The following is a 15,830-nucleotide window of genomic DNA, read 5'->3' on the forward strand; positions in this document are numbered from 1 at the left end:
CTCAACAGTAATGAGATGGATAGATCCCTGACTGCTGAATTCAGTGTGGACAAACTTCATTTTTTTGGATTTGGAAATTAATAGGAGAGGGGAGGGGGTGGTTACAAAGAGTTTCTTCAAGGCCACAGACAGAAATGGCTACATCTCTAAAGAAAGTTGCCACCACCCTTCATGGATTAATGTAATACCTAAGGGGCAGTTTTTAAGGATGCGTAGGAACTGCACCACTTTGGATGATATTGATATGCAAGCCAGAGTAATAAAAAATAGATTTTTGGAAAAAGGATATAGCAGTGATGAATTGGATAGAGACATAGAAGGGGTGAGACAAAGGAAGAGAGGGGATCTGCTAAAACCCGTGGCTGGGGATGACCAACAAGGTGAGTATGATCTGGCCTTTATAACCACCTTTAGCACACAGTATAGGGATCTTCAGAGAATTGTACACAAGCATTGGGATATTTTAGGAACTGATCCAGTACTGAGGAGTGTTATTCCACCTAAGCCAAAATTCATATATAGAAGGGCAAAAAACCTCAAACAGATTCTTGTGCCCAGCTGCGAGGATCCAGTGAGGGCATCTAGAATGCAGGGATGGCAAACACCAGGTTTTTTTCCCTGCAGGGGGTGTAAGGCATGCAGAGAATCGAGGGGGTTTAAAACAACATCGGTCACCTCTTTTAGTAATGGCAAGAATTTTAGGATCACACAATTTCTGACATGTAATGATAAACACGTGGTATATTTGGCCTGGTGTACGTGTGGATGGCAATATATTGGGAGGACCACTAGGACTCTTAAAGAAAGAATGGGGGAACATGTCAGAAATATTAAGAAAGGGTACCCTAATCACAGTGTCTCAGCCCATTTTGCAGCCCAGCATGGCTGTGACCCTAAGCAATTATCTTTCTGTGCAGTTAAGAAAATTGTCCCCTCATGGCGGGGGTCTGATATGATCCGGATGGTGTCCCAGGAAGAGACACGATGGATTTATAATATGGGCACTTTAAGACCAGCAGGCCTTAACATAGATGTTGATATTGTATGCTTTTTGGGGGATTAGACATGTAGAAATCGAAGTACCCCTGGGGGGAAAAATGGCATTATAGTGATGAGGAGGCATGATGGGTTTTGAGGTGATGCAATAGGCTTTTCCCTGAGCAGGCTGGGTAGGCCAATGGGGAATATATTACATTTTATATTTTATAATATTTGTATTTTTTAGAATTTAAAATTTTATATATATATATATATATATATATATATATATATATATATATATATATATATATATATATATATATATATATATTTATATTTTGAATGTGGTAATTTGTTTACCAACTTATATGATTTTTATATTTGTAATGGTTTTTCCCTCATATAATCCGAATTACTATCTATAGAAACTATAAAGCGCTGTGCCACAAGATCGGTATAAATATATATATATATATATATATATATATATATATATATATATATATATATATATATATATAGATGGGGTGGATGGGAGAAGGGTATGTAGCATGTGAAAATTGGTTTAAAGGTATGTTCTGTGCTGTAAGCGGGGTCTCCCCCGAACTGACCAGGGTGGGCGGGCACTGTAGCTCAGAATGTTGAGTGGCAGCCCTGGGTCCCACTCGTAGTGGGGGTGATGTGACGTCGGGAGGGGTGGGCTTGGGAGGCGCGGCATAAAAGTTCCTGAAGCATGGCTGGCCCCAGTCCCTTGATGAGTCATATGCTGATGAAACATGTCGGGCTGAGCCTAGCCACGCAACCAGGAACTGGGGAAAGTAACACGGCGGCGTCCTGCTAGAGTGAAGCCGGGAGTAGCGCGCACTGACGGCGGAGCCTAGTGGGACTACAAGGATCAGCCAGCCGGTGGCCAGCAATAGCGGGGGAGAGCCCGCATTGAAGATAAAACTCTATGTGATCATATCTTCCTGGAAAGTGTGAGTGCAATATTTTTTATATACAATAAATTGAAACGTTTTTACGCTATGGGAGGCTTTTTATTGAGTTTTTAGACACAACAAATTGAGTATAAGGACGGCATCATAGAGAGGTGGATTATTAGCCAGCTGCTTGCCAGAGTGGTGGGGGACGACCCGGGAATGGTCCCAAGGCTGCAATAGACCCACTTGAGGGTCTTCCCAGACGGTGAGTGAGGCACCAAAGGGTGAGGTGGAGGCTGTTTTATTGGATGCACGGACTTGCACAGGGGAACAGAAAAGTTTTTCCAGCTTTCACTTGGAGGGAATAAATAGTGCCCACTGCGACACTATTGTGGACTGTGTATACACTATATGGACTTTGTGATTGAAACAGTAGTTTAGAATGTTTGAGGTTTATGAGGGTCCCACTTTTATAACAACATGTTGATATATATATATCTTGTCTGAATGTTTTAACAAAGTATTTTGCACTGATCAAATAATACCTGAGTGCGCCACCTCTGTGTTTTTGTTTTTATATGTGTATATATGCACACACAGGACCTATATGAAAAACATCATTAAAAAACTTCTAGTGAAAAAATACGGCTTAAAGGGGAACTGAAGTAAGAGGTATACGGAGGCTGCAATATTTATTTCCTTTTAATCAATACCGGTTGCCTTGCAGCCCTGCTGGTCTATTTCTCTGCAGTAGTATCTGAATAACACCAGAAACAAGCATGCAGCTAGTCTTGTCAGATCTGACTTTAAAGTCTGAAAAACCTGATCTTCTGCATGCTTGTTCAGGGGCTATGGCTAATAGTATAAGACGCAGAGAATCAGCAGGGCTGCCAGGCAACTGGTATTGCTTAAAAGGAAATAAACATGGCAGCCTCCATATACCTCTCTCTTCAGTTCCCCTGTAAACCTAGAAAATCTTAATAAGGCCTCAAACAAGGCACTGTGCAAAAGCTATTAGTAGTGCAAATAGTGCAAATGATAGGATGTAGATTACCCAGTGAATATGCTGCCCAGGAGTGGGGATTGCTGCCCTACGCGCTCGCAGAGTACGTCTGCTTCAATGGAGGCCTTGATACCTCTTTTGAATATACATTCGTGTTGTCATATTCATTAGTAATAACGTCCACTATTAGAGGGTCTTTTTTTTCTTTGAAGAGAGAATAGTATCAGTCTGCACTCATTTTTACACCTGACCTATCTGAATCTGAGCAGTTTGGTATGTCCTAGACCAGTCCACTCCTTCAACATGACGGTGCATGTACTGGAGCAAAAGCTAGATTGTGATATCAGAGGTGGTGTGCTTGTACTACTATTACTTGGAAGCTCAATAAATCAGAACCGCTTGAGCTCAGAGGAGTCTTGCTAAAAACAGGTAGCACGGACTGCCAAGTAAGGTTAGAGGTAACACAGCCTGTTTGGCTTTTTACATTCAGATTCACATTATAAAGTAAGTCAGTAGACTGGTAATACAGTGTTTAATCTTGCACACATTAGTTCTCTAGATGCAAAGATACTGCATTTACCAGGAAGGGAACCATAGGTCTGATCTGAAAGACTGGCGAGGTCTGGAACTAAACACATCGTTCGTCACATGGGAATGATTCAGCTTAGAAATGCAGTAAGGAGAGAAGGATCACACATTAGATCCTCCAACTTGACCTCTTCACCTGTCACAAAATGCTCTGCTTGTCCACTTCACACTTCCTCCTTGTTACTTACACTGGATTCAGAAACTGATGCTAGATGGAGAAAAATCCAGACACAACTACAGTTTCCCACACACTTTACTGACAGTGTGTATCTTGCATTCAAATACCAAAAAGACACGTCTGTACCCATCCTGGAATGTTTCTCTAATTACAATTATGCAAGCATTTATATGAATGTTGCAATGAATGGCAGTGACTATATAAAGGTACAAGTGTATATTCAAGCTATGTTACATAAACATGAATGCAGCTACAGCATATGAGAGCTGTTACCATTCAATACTGTACAGCAATGATCTTACTGTATTAGCACTCCCTGTGCTGATAAGAAAGCACTACTAGTTTACAGGTGTCACAGTTCAAAGTGTTTGGAATTTAGAAGGAAAATTATAAGTTTATAATTGAAATGGATAAGGCTAGGCACACAGGGGAAGCTGAGGTGAGAGAGATATGAAGGCTGCCATAGTTATTTATCTTTAAACATACCAGTTGCCTGGCATTCTGATGATCTCATGGGCAGCAGTAGTGTCTGAATCACACACCTGAAACAAACATGTGGCTAATGCAGTCAGACTTGAGCCAGAGGCATTTGATCTGCTTGTTTCAGGGTCTATGGCTGAATGCGTTAGAGACAGAGGCTCAACAGGATTGTCCGGCAATCTGCATTATCTAAAAGAAAATATGTCAGCCCCCATATCCCTCTTAATTCAGGCATCCTTTAAGGCTTTTTGGAGGATATTGGTAAGTGGTAGGCATAGGTGAATGGGGCAGTCAGTGTTATGCTCTGTTCACGCAAGATGCCCCTGTGGAAGTGAACCAAGGAATATGCAGAACAGACCCATGCTCACCTGGCAACCCATTCTTACAAGTCCATTTACATTGGGTCCAAGGTTGACTAAGATTTCTGCAAAGCACAAACCCAGAGGAAAGATCAAATAAACTGTCCTTCTGTAAACCCCACATACCTATAGAGGTTTTAGCCAGCAATAGGTTGTGATCAGAGACTTCTGAAAAGCTTTCTGTGTGAAAAAAAACCTTGTGTATCAGCTTGTGTCAGCATCAGGGCTAGAGCTGTACCATGTAGATAGGTACCACTTCTCTGTCACTATTCCCAAAGGAATGATTTACTGTTTGTTTCTGCCCTGCTCACACACAGAATGCTTTCTCACAGATCACATGAGAACAGCTGAGAGATTTCTTAGCTTCATAGAAGGATCTGAAGAGAAGGATGATTAATTAACACACAATTTGAAGCTACATTTCTGCTTTCTAGCATTCTAAAGACATTTTACTCACAGTGTGAATGTCATATTTTCTTCACATAAAAAAAAAATTAAAAGATGAATAAAAAATCCTTTGCATTGCTGCTCGCTAATTACTGGAAATATATGTGGCATTTAGAATTTTAGTTAACTTTGATAGTTGTCCTTTAAGGTGCCCACAAGCAATCCAATTTTACCTTCCAATTGACCTTCTAAGCGGACTGGTTCAGATTGGATACTGTTTGATGGTGCCAACTGACAACAATTGACCAATAGAATTATCCAATCTTTTTGATCAAGTACCTGAAGTGATCGGATTCATTATAATTTTAATTCCATTGAAGAGCCCAAGGGTGAGAACTTAAAAACAGCCAACAGAGTGTGCTAAACAGTCCTCCACCACACCTTTAGCACTTAGAGACTCTGTAACAAATTTTTCAGCCTTTTTTCTACTATCCTACAACTTCCTATATCTATTCTAAAGTGCTCTGGCTTACTGCAGCCTTTTTTAGTTGCTCCATTGCTGTAATGAATCAAATTTACTCTCCTATGTCAGGCTTGTCAGCCCAAAGAAGAAGTGGCAGTAATTGTTTACAGACAGGAGGAGGTTACACGGATAGCCCTGCTATGAGTCTCTTTGAGTCTTTCACACACTGAAAACTGTGAAAAGCAGAGCTCACACATTCCCTGCTCTCAGTAACTCATCTACTGATAAAAGCTGATAATTGTGAGAAGCATAGCTCATAGACTATTGCAAAATGCAGGCACGGACCTGCTATCAGTAATCACTACTAAAGATTGCAGCGTTCTTTACAAGGTAAAACTTCTTCTAAACTATGAAATAAACTTTAAAAGGCTGAATTTATTGTTCAATAATATAACATTTTATGGAAACTGTGTAGTTTACAGGAACTGGCAATATAATGATGAACTTCCTGTTTGGCAGCCATATTTTTTGTTTACAAAAAAAGTTTATAAAACTGCTTTTTTCGGGCCAGGATCCTAGTGGGGAGCAGCGAAAATGTGATAGAGGGGGACAGGAGATGAAAACCTACAGGCTGGTATGTTTATTTATATGAGGTTTTTAGGTTACAGACTCTCTTTAAGTGGAATTGTGCTCAATTCCATTTTATTTACCAATTGATATGAGTTAGTCAATGAGCCTCAAATTTAGCCAATCTAAATTTCAAGTCAAATTTTACACCAAATTGTAGCATAACAATTTGAATGAATGATTATTGCATTAAATGCAACGCAAGACAAAACTCCTGTGCTCATAAGGCACATGAAGTCCAGGTTCAAGAGATTACGTTAATATATTTGCCTTGAGTGCCACTTTAACCCTGTATTATATTCTACCAAAACAGGACAAAGCAAAGCAGTGAAGAGCTATAATAAAACAGCCATACTTGTGTCAAACTTAATGTTGATCAGGGGGTTGTACAGCTAGGGTAAGATAATCTACAAGTATATTTATGGATTTTGGGATAAATGTGAGCAGTATTTATGAAATAATTGTGAAAAGAGTGCAAGAACAAGCAAATTCCAAGTAGATAATGTACTATATTGGGGTCCAATGCTGGGATTTTGGTGCTTCAAATGGTGAGTACAGACTAATCAGACTAATGAGCTACTGTGCACTTTAGAGCACTATCCTGGATACTGACTTTCTACTGCCACAACAACTTTTTTATATTGTACTTTAAATGTATCAAATATATCACAAACCTTCAAACCAGAAGCTGAAAATAAGAAAAACGACCTTTGTCAACCTCAGCCATTCATCCAGTCCTCAATCTACCTGTGCACAGCTTGCCCCTTCTGCGGTCATTGTATAGTGCTATCAGCCACAAAATGCTATTCAGCAGGGAATATACAATACCTCTTCAATGTTATCTGTCTGTGAGCAGGCATCACAGTATTGCTGAGGTAAACAGGGCTCACTGACTGAGCTTGAATTGTGAATATTGTGCATGGTGTCCGTGATACAGCAGCTGTTCCTGAAACCATCCGTCAGCTTGGCCAGGCTCTAAAGAAAAATAAAAGATGTGTGTTACACCACTCAACAACAAATTATACTTCTAAACAATGGAGTATTTGACTCATAATAAATAAATTGCATGCTAAGCCAAAGTACAATGAAATACCTCCTAATATCGGCTTGAATTTGAGTATACCTTGGTGGCCAAACCACCATTTCAGCTGTAGGCATTGAAGGCATTAAAACAATGTGTGGTAATAAGATAAGTAGGGACATTTATTTTACCAACTGACATGACAAATGCTGGGGGGGGGGAACTAATGAAACATGAGGTGTGGAAGGAGACTAGTGAAACAATGCTCAGTCAGAATGAGGAGTATGTCTAAAGAGAATTGTGACACGATTCTTTTCAAAAAAGGGGATTTACAATGCTTTTGTTTCTGCCTTTGCAAGCCCATGAACCTGCCAGTATCTGAAATATGAGGGAGGAGATTGTTTAATGATGGATTACGGATACTGTCACTATAAATACTTTGAAGGTTCAAAACAGTTTGATTGGTTTCCTATTCAGGGCAAGTGATGATTAGAGGAAGTTTATGTGTGGGTTTCTGTGGTTATTGATTAGTGTTAAGTAGAAGTATCAGGTAAGGCTATAACTATAGTTCAGATGGTAGGTCAGTGTTAGGGAAAGATTAAAGCGTTAAAATAAGACTCAACACTAAGCATAAGGCTAAAGGTAATTTTGGGAATTACTTAGTGTGAGGCAGGTTTCAAACTAGTAACCTGCATATTGGTGGAGGTGTAATCGGATGATCGCATCACACGGCTAAAAAAAGGCTTTGTAATTACCTACGTCTTCATTTCATATTGAGCCTTCATTTAATACCTGGCAGCGATTTAAAGGGACTCCGAGCAGTGCAGAAACTATGGAAAGATGCATATCATTTTAAAGCTCTCTTTCTCCTCTTTCCAATGATATATAAACCACCGCCCTACGCCTTTTAGTTTTCGTTATTTTCGTGATTGAAATTGCCGCGGCCGCAATTTCGATCGCGAAAATAGAGAAAACTAAAAGGCGTAGGGTGACGATTTAGGTGTTGTCATAAAGAGGAGAAAGAGAGCTTTAAAATGATATCCATCTTTCCATAGTTACATTGTATTACACATGGCGACTTTTTCCTAAAGTCAGCAGCTCCATTCTGCCGAATGGAGCTGCTGACTTTGAGAAAAAGTCGCCCTGCCCTAAATCGTGGCCCTACGCCTTTTAGTTTTCTCTATTTTCGCGATCGAAATCACAGCCGCTGCAATTTCAATCGCGAAAATAGCGAAAACTAAAAGGCGTAGGGCGGTGGTTTATATATCATTGGAAAGAGGAGAAAGAGAGCTTTAAAATGATATGCATCTTTCCATAGTTTCTGCACTGCTCGGAGTCCCTTTAAATCTGAAGTAACCCTCTCTAGCTTTCACTTCCTGTGGTGGAAATATGCATTGAAATCAAGAGTATTGACAAAATTTGTTACCATGCATGTGCACCGTGAAATATTTTAAAATTTCTGCGGTGCCAATGACCTAAATTACTCCCAGTCGCTGCGGATGTTGACCCATAACAAGCTGATGCTTTCCCGTCAGATGCAATACTTCCGGCACATCGAACTGAAGCAGATATGAAATGTCAATAGACTTTCATTGCATTAACGTTACCCTGTGACAAAAAAGGGTAATACAACACAATGAAAGTGCACTAGTGTGAAAGGGGCCTAAGAGTAAAGCTAGATACAAGGTTTCAGTTAGGGCTATTAGGGGTTTGCAGTAAGGGATTAAAAAAAACCTGAGGTGAGAGTGATATGCTAGGGTGCCAATATTTATTTCCTTTTAAACAATACCAGTTGCCTGGCACCCCTGTTGATCTTCTGGCATCAGTAGTGTCCAAGTCACAACACAGCATATGAGGAGTAGGACAAAGGTGGTAAAGTGACAAAGCACAGTTTGCCAAAATGTTCTCCCCATTGAATATCCTGAACGCCCTTGATCTACCTTAGATACCTGCTCCCATCATCTCCACACCCACAACTATGAGCCAAGTGATCTGAAAAAACAGCTTTTCATTTATTTACATCAAGCCAACATTCCCTTTGGCTATTATCTGTTGCTGTAAAGTAGAAAATAGGTGGACTCTCTATCTATTTAAATAACCCCTGAAGTGAGAGGGATATAGAGGCTGACATATTTATTTCCTTTTAAACAATGCAAATTAACTTGGTGTCCTGCTGATCCTCTAACTGTAATATTTTCAGCCATAGACCCTGGACAAGCATAGGGATCACAGGTTTGACTGGAAATTTGCCGCATGCTTGTTTCAGGTATGTGATTCAGACACTACTGATGCATGAAAGTTCAGCAGGACTCCAGACAACTGGCATTTTTTCCAAGTAAAGGATATGGCCAGCTCCATATCTCTCTTACTTCAGGTGTCCTTTAAGTGGAGTGTGTGTCTACTTTTCTTCCAAAGTAAACTCAGCGGTCAGAGCAGAGAAATACACGCAGGTTGTAAAGTTCTGGGTTTTCAGCTCACTCGACAACCATGGGGTTCCTGCAGGTTTGGACAAGGTAAAAGCAGGTCCCAAAATATGGGAAAATGGGAGTAGCATTCTGGAGGCTGAGAAAAGCATTTTGAATAACTTTAAAGGGAACCTAAACTGAGAAGGATATGGATTTTTCCTTTTAAAATAATACCAGTTTCCGGGCTCTCCTGCTGATCCTATGTCTCTAATACTTTTAACCACAGCCCCTCAACAAGCATGCAGATCAGGTGCTCTGACTGAAGTCAGACTGGATTAGCTGCATGCTTGTTTCAGGTGTGTGATTCAGCCACTACTGCAGACACAGAGATCAGCAGGACTGCCAGGCAACTGGTATTGTTTAAAAATAAACATCCATATCCCTCTCAGTTTAGGTTCCATTTAAGTGTAGCTATAATTTACAAGGGAGGGGAAGATGGGTAAGCTAGTTTGAAACAGTGAATTTGTTTCAATGTGTTCTTGTCTGAGTAAGTGATTGAAGGTGTGCATTAATGTCCCAGATTTCTCTTAGCTGCACTTTTCATTCTAATCTTCTCATGTCCTCCTTGAGACAGGTGCTCAAGTGTGCAGACATATCCACACTAAGAATTGGCCATTTCCCTTGAAAGGACTCATCAGCTTGGGGATAAAAAGCCAATTAGCCATTTAGGTTTTGCAATTCCGTGTTGAAAAAGACTTATGTAAAGAGACACTGAAGCGAAAAAAAAAATTATGATATAATGAATTGGTTGTGTAGTACGGATAATTACTAGAACATTAGTAGCAAAGAAAATATTCTCATTTTTATTTTCAGTTATATGTTTTTTTTTTATAACATTGCTTCATTCTCTAATATTTGCAGTTTACACACTACTCAGCATTCTAAATTATTTTACAGAGCAAGCTAGTGAACTTTTGAACTGTTCTCTGCAGAAAAAAAAATAAATAAAGTGCCGGACACTTGAGATAACAAGCTTCAGAAGACCGAGCTCTCAATGACTTTGAAAGTCGTGGAGCTCAATGGCTTTTTTGCATAGATAACCGGAGTTTCTTAAGGCTGGTTTCACACCAGGACGTTGCGTTTTAGGGGACGTTATGGTCGCATAACGTGCCCCTAACGCAACGCCTGGTGCTCTCTAAGGTGGACGTCAGAGTGAGCCGCGTTGTGCAGCTCACTCTGGCGTCCGTGATGCCGTGATGCGCACTCTTGGACGCATGCGGCATCACGTGGTCCCGCCCGGCCAATCGCCGCACAGAGCGGCCGCTCCAGGAAGTAAACACTGCACGTCACTGAGTGCAGTGAATATTAATTAGCCATGTGCTTGGCCGCTCTCCGCTCCTCCCCAACATTACTGCGCATCTCCAAGCAGTCTAACGCGGCTCTGCCGCTTACAAAGTACTGCATGCAGTACGTTGTGTAATGGCGCAGCGTTACTGTGTAACGCAACATGAGCACTGTGAACAGCCCATTGATTTTTCATTGCTGTGCGGTGGGGTGCGTTACAGGCTGCTCTAACGTGCGCCTGTAACGTCCCACTGTGAAACCAGCCTAACTCTTCCTGTACTGTAAACACTATTAGACTTATGTCTCTGCTCCTAATGTTTTATTACTTAGTTGTACTACACATACAAATCATTGTATCATAATTTTATTGGAACTTACGTATTGTACCATCCAGCACATCTGGGAGCCTCCGGTTAAAAATATATTTACTTTTCTTGCAAGGTTGAACCATCTTTAGAAAGCTGAACGTCTTGGCTTTCATTCGTACCAGGTCCCAAGTCGGTATGACACATGGTTTCTGAATAAGTGGGTGCTGAAGGAGGGGTGGCCCCTACATTTGGCTGTCGCTGTTACTATTAGAAGCCTCCAATCTCTATACTGGGCGGCTGGAGGCTGCCCCCTTCTTGCCTGCAGAAACAAATCAAAGTAACCCCAGCAGCACCAACTCAGAAACTGTGGAGTGTAGTGATAAGATCTGTTTCCAGGGGCCTGGGCAGGTAAAATACTTGCAGAAACAGAACAGCTTTCTGCACGGCAACCCTACACAGAACAGAGTAGAGCGCAGGAGACAACGGGGGTGAGATACAGGAGGAGCTTGAGTCAACAAGTCTGAGGACAAGACGGGGGATGATAAACAGGAGCCGAGTTCATCAATTATTAACTTGACTGGCACTAGGCATTAAAAATACCGGCCGCCCACTAAAGAGACCGAAGGCTTCTAATGGTAACAGCGACAGCCAAATGCAGTGGATAGCTCTTCTTCAAAACCCACTAATTCGGGAACCGTGTGTCATACCGACTTGGAACCTGGTGCAGATGAAAGCCAAAATGTTCAGCTTCTTAAAGATGGTTCAATCTTGCAAGTGAAGTAAATATATTTTTAACAGGAGGTTCCCAAATGTGCTGGATGGTAGTATACGCAAGTACCTTTTTTTTTCGCTTCTGTGTCTCTAAGTTTGGTGACAACCACAAGGAAGAGATGGGAGACAACTGTAACTGCAACAATTGCTGTTTATTGTGTGAGATTCTGGATAACAAGAGTCATGCAGGCAAGGTTCAACAAACCACATTTGACATGTAATGGCTACTGCCATGCGTGGTGAGATAGACGGACGTGGGAGTGGAGGTGGCTGTGTGGGCACTAGTAAGACCTAACGACGTCCGGTTTGCATCTCTGTGAGACGTTTGGTCACGTTGTTGTCCCCAGCCACCTTGCCACGGTGTGTTATTGAAGTTTGTTAGGGTCAAGGCAAGGATAACGTGTCTTGTATAGAGAGGACTTCTAAGAGTTCAGTTGTAGTTAGGAGCAGTTAGTAGCCCAATCACAGTCAAGGGTGTAATTTGTTTAATTTCTGTGCATAGCAGTACTAAATAAAGATTGGCATTTGTGGATCACATAAGACTATCTGCAGACTCATATTGGACTAGGCCTGTCCAAAAAATGTTTTACCTGCTATCTATACACTGTGTTACACAACATTATTTACCTCCTAAGATATTTCCTCCAAAGATATTTTACCTCCTAAGAATTAATTACCTCCTAAGATATTTCTACTGCTCATTCATTCTCTCTGTTGTCTAGATTTGCTTTGAGTAGCTAATTAACAACAAACGTTGCACCAGCTGGTGTTAATCAAGAGGACACAAACAATATTTAAAACTTCTTAAAAATATGCAAACATTGCTTTTTATGAAATAATGGGTCCTCTTTAGTAGTTCAATGTGCCAAGAAACTGCTGTCAAATACACTAACGCTCACTAACGAATGTTTTATGAACGGAATATTGGTCTCTTGGTAGAAAACTACTGCCATATTCTGTAGAACATAAAATGCAGAAATATTATGAAACTGACAATGGCTTTCACAATAATATATTGTGGTCTAATATTATGACTATTGTATTTTAATGACAAACTACAGCTTAACTGCTAATTCCTGACCCTAAGAAATATTTTTCCCCTACACTTTTAGTTAACGTGTGTGTGTTTATTGACACAGGTAAAGCACTTCCACAAAGAGCATTATAGCAGGCACCGACAGAGAAGACATCGGGAGAAAGAGACCACACAAAATAAGGGAAATTTGCTATGTTGGCTTTGTGTTGACAATTTTTTAGGCTGGTTTCACACCAGGACGTTGCGTTTTAGGGGATGTTATGGTCGCACAACGTGCCCCTAACGTAACGCCTGGTGCTCTCTGCTTTGGACGTCAGAGTGAGCCGCGTTGTGCAGCTCACTCTGGCGTCCGTGATGCCGTGATGCGCACTCTTGGATGCATGCGGCATCACGTGGTCCCGCCGGCCAATCGCCGCACAGAGCGGCCGCTCCAGGAAGTAAACAATGCACGTCACTGAGTGCAGTGAATATTAATTAGCCATGTGCCTGGTCGCTCTCCGCTCCTCCCCAACGTTACTGAGCATGTGCAAACAGTCTAACGCGGCTCTGCCGCTTACAAAGTACTGCATGCAGTACGTTATATTATGGCGCACCGTTACACTGTAACGCAACGTGGGCACTGTGAACAGCCCATTGATTTTTCATTGCTGTGCGGTGGGGTGCGTTACAGGCTGCTCTAACGTGCGCCTGTAACGTCCCACTGTGAAACCATTTTGGAGGGGGTTGGGGAGTAGTCCTGGCTTTGGCTGCTAAATAGGCGTTTCCTATTCAAACAGCGTGTATCCATATTAACAAATCCCCTAAACTATGCAATGATTTTTCACAAACCAAAATGAAATGAAAATACTACAAGTGTTGTTAAAATAAGAAGTATTGCTTTAATGGTTGACCACCCTCTCCAATGTGGCAGTGGCTGTGCCAACCCTGGACTGTTTTACATCATGCTTACTTAGAAGCACGTAATAGGCTCTTAAACTTTCAAAAAGTTCTTACGATGCAGGGGTATGAATAAATGACATGTGCAGGAGCATACATGCTTATGCATGTCATCGGAGACAATCATGGCTAGTAACATGCAGAGATCTGCGACTGATTCTTTGTACATTGCAGGAACATTGCAAGGCATGCAGGATGTTTATTATTATTATTATTATTTAGTATTTATATAGTGCCGACATCTTCTGCAGCTCTGTACAGATTATACATTGTCTTGTCACTTACCTGTCCCTCAGAGGGGCCTGCAATCTAATCCCTACCATAGTCATGTCTATGTATCAAGCCGTATATGTATTCTAGTCTAGGGCCAATTTAGGTGGAAGTCAAACTTATCTGTATGTTTTTGGGATGTGGGAGGAAACCAGAGTGCCCAGAGGAAACCCACGCAGACACAAACATACACACTCCTTGCATATAGTGCAGGTATTCGAACCTGGGACCCAGCGTTGCAAGGCGAGAGTGCTAATCACTACGCCATCGTGCTGCCAATGTTGCCACATTTGACCCAGCATACTATAATAAAGACACTATAATGGGGCTTCTGGGATGGATAGCAGTTTAAAAAGGGGGGCAATACATCATGAGGCCAAATAATCAGTGTAATGAAGTCCCTATAATGAGGTTGTACTACAATGATGAACACCCGCAAGAAGGCACTTTAAGAAATTGGCTTGGCATCTGTTTGAACTGTGCAATGGTCAGTGGTCCTGCTCAGAGGCCCTCACACTGTAGGACAAGCATAACCCGCTTGTGCAGTTCTGATGTACCTGAAGCACAGGATCACTGGGATCTGCTTGTAATGCCATATCTCACAACACACAGAACTGCTGAACCTATTTTATTTTAATGTGATGACTAAAGGCAGAAGGTGAGCAAAGTGAGGCACAACAAACGTGGGAGGGCATAATGAGAAAGACTGGGACATAGTAGCAAAGACGATGGATTGGGGTCCCACTATAATTTGTATAATTAACTGGCGCTTTGTTTAAAAAGTTTGAGGATTCCTGCAATAAATTGCATGATTATGGTATTTTATCAAACACAGTAACATGGTATTAAAGCGGTTTAACACCCAGCATTACAACTTTGCTTTAAAAGATTGCTTACAGCTCACAAACTATTATGCCAGATTTTTTTTTAAGCAGAAATTCACTGAATGGGTTAAACATGACATTTTAGTGTTGGATTTAACGAGGAATCCGCATCCGTTCTTATCTTTTAGTTACAAATGTATCTTTATTTGGAATACAAATAGACCTTTGAAAAGCCTGCCGGGGAAGCCCTCTTTGTTCTCTCAGAGCAGTGTTTGTTTGTTACATTGTAGATTAGGGCTGCACGATTTTAGGGGAAAATCGAAATTGCGATTTTTCTCTCAGAAATCGCAATTTCGATTTTCCCCCGATTTTTTCAAATCCTGCTTTTTGCACTTGAGGGGGGGGGGGGGGGTTGTTCACGGACCGCAATGCCCGGTCCGCTGTCTGTAACTTGCTTCTGGCCCCGCTGGTGCGCTGATTGGCCAGAAGCAGTGAATATGCACAAGTGTTAATGAGCGGGCTGGGGGGGCGGATCCACTCGAGCGAGCGGCGGGCACATGCAGCATTACTAATCACTGGCTAGCGATGGAATGACGGCAGCGGTAGGCGGAGCTGTATGCTCTGTACAGCTCCGCCTACCGCTGCCATCATTCCATCGCTAGCCAGTGATTAGTAATGCTGTATGTGCCCGGCCGCTCTCTCGAGTGGATCCGCCCCCCGCTCATTAACACTTATGCATATTCACTGCTTCTGGCCAATCCGCGCACAGCGGGGCCAGAAGCAGTGATCCTCAACACTAGCGGCTTAACAACATTAAGCTCGACTGAGATTTTCAGCTTGTGCTGCAAGGAGGGCACGTCTGAGTCAAGCGCTAGTACCAGTCTGGCTAGCTAGTGCTAGCGCTAGTACCAGTCTGGTACTATCTGCGC

General features: G+C 41.7%; 1 protein-coding gene across 2 annotated transcripts in view; it reads right to left on the minus strand.

Annotated features, from left to right (window-relative positions):
- Positions 1-15,830, minus strand: part of WWC3 (WWC family member 3) — a 243,875-nt gene that overhangs the window by 107,039 nt on the left and 121,006 nt on the right. For both annotated transcript variants that reach the window (XM_068269896.1, XM_068269895.1), the window contains exon 7: positions 6,815-6,961. In XM_068269896.1, the coding sequence (XP_068125997.1) occupies positions 6,815-6,961 (147 nt within the window). The remainder of the gene's footprint in view (positions 1-6,814; positions 6,962-15,830) is intronic.

Source organism: Hyperolius riggenbachi, chromosome 2 (assembly GCF_040937935.1).
Source record: "Hyperolius riggenbachi isolate aHypRig1 chromosome 2, aHypRig1.pri, whole genome shotgun sequence".
Taxonomy (NCBI): Eukaryota; Metazoa; Chordata; class Amphibia; order Anura; family Hyperoliidae; genus Hyperolius; species Hyperolius riggenbachi.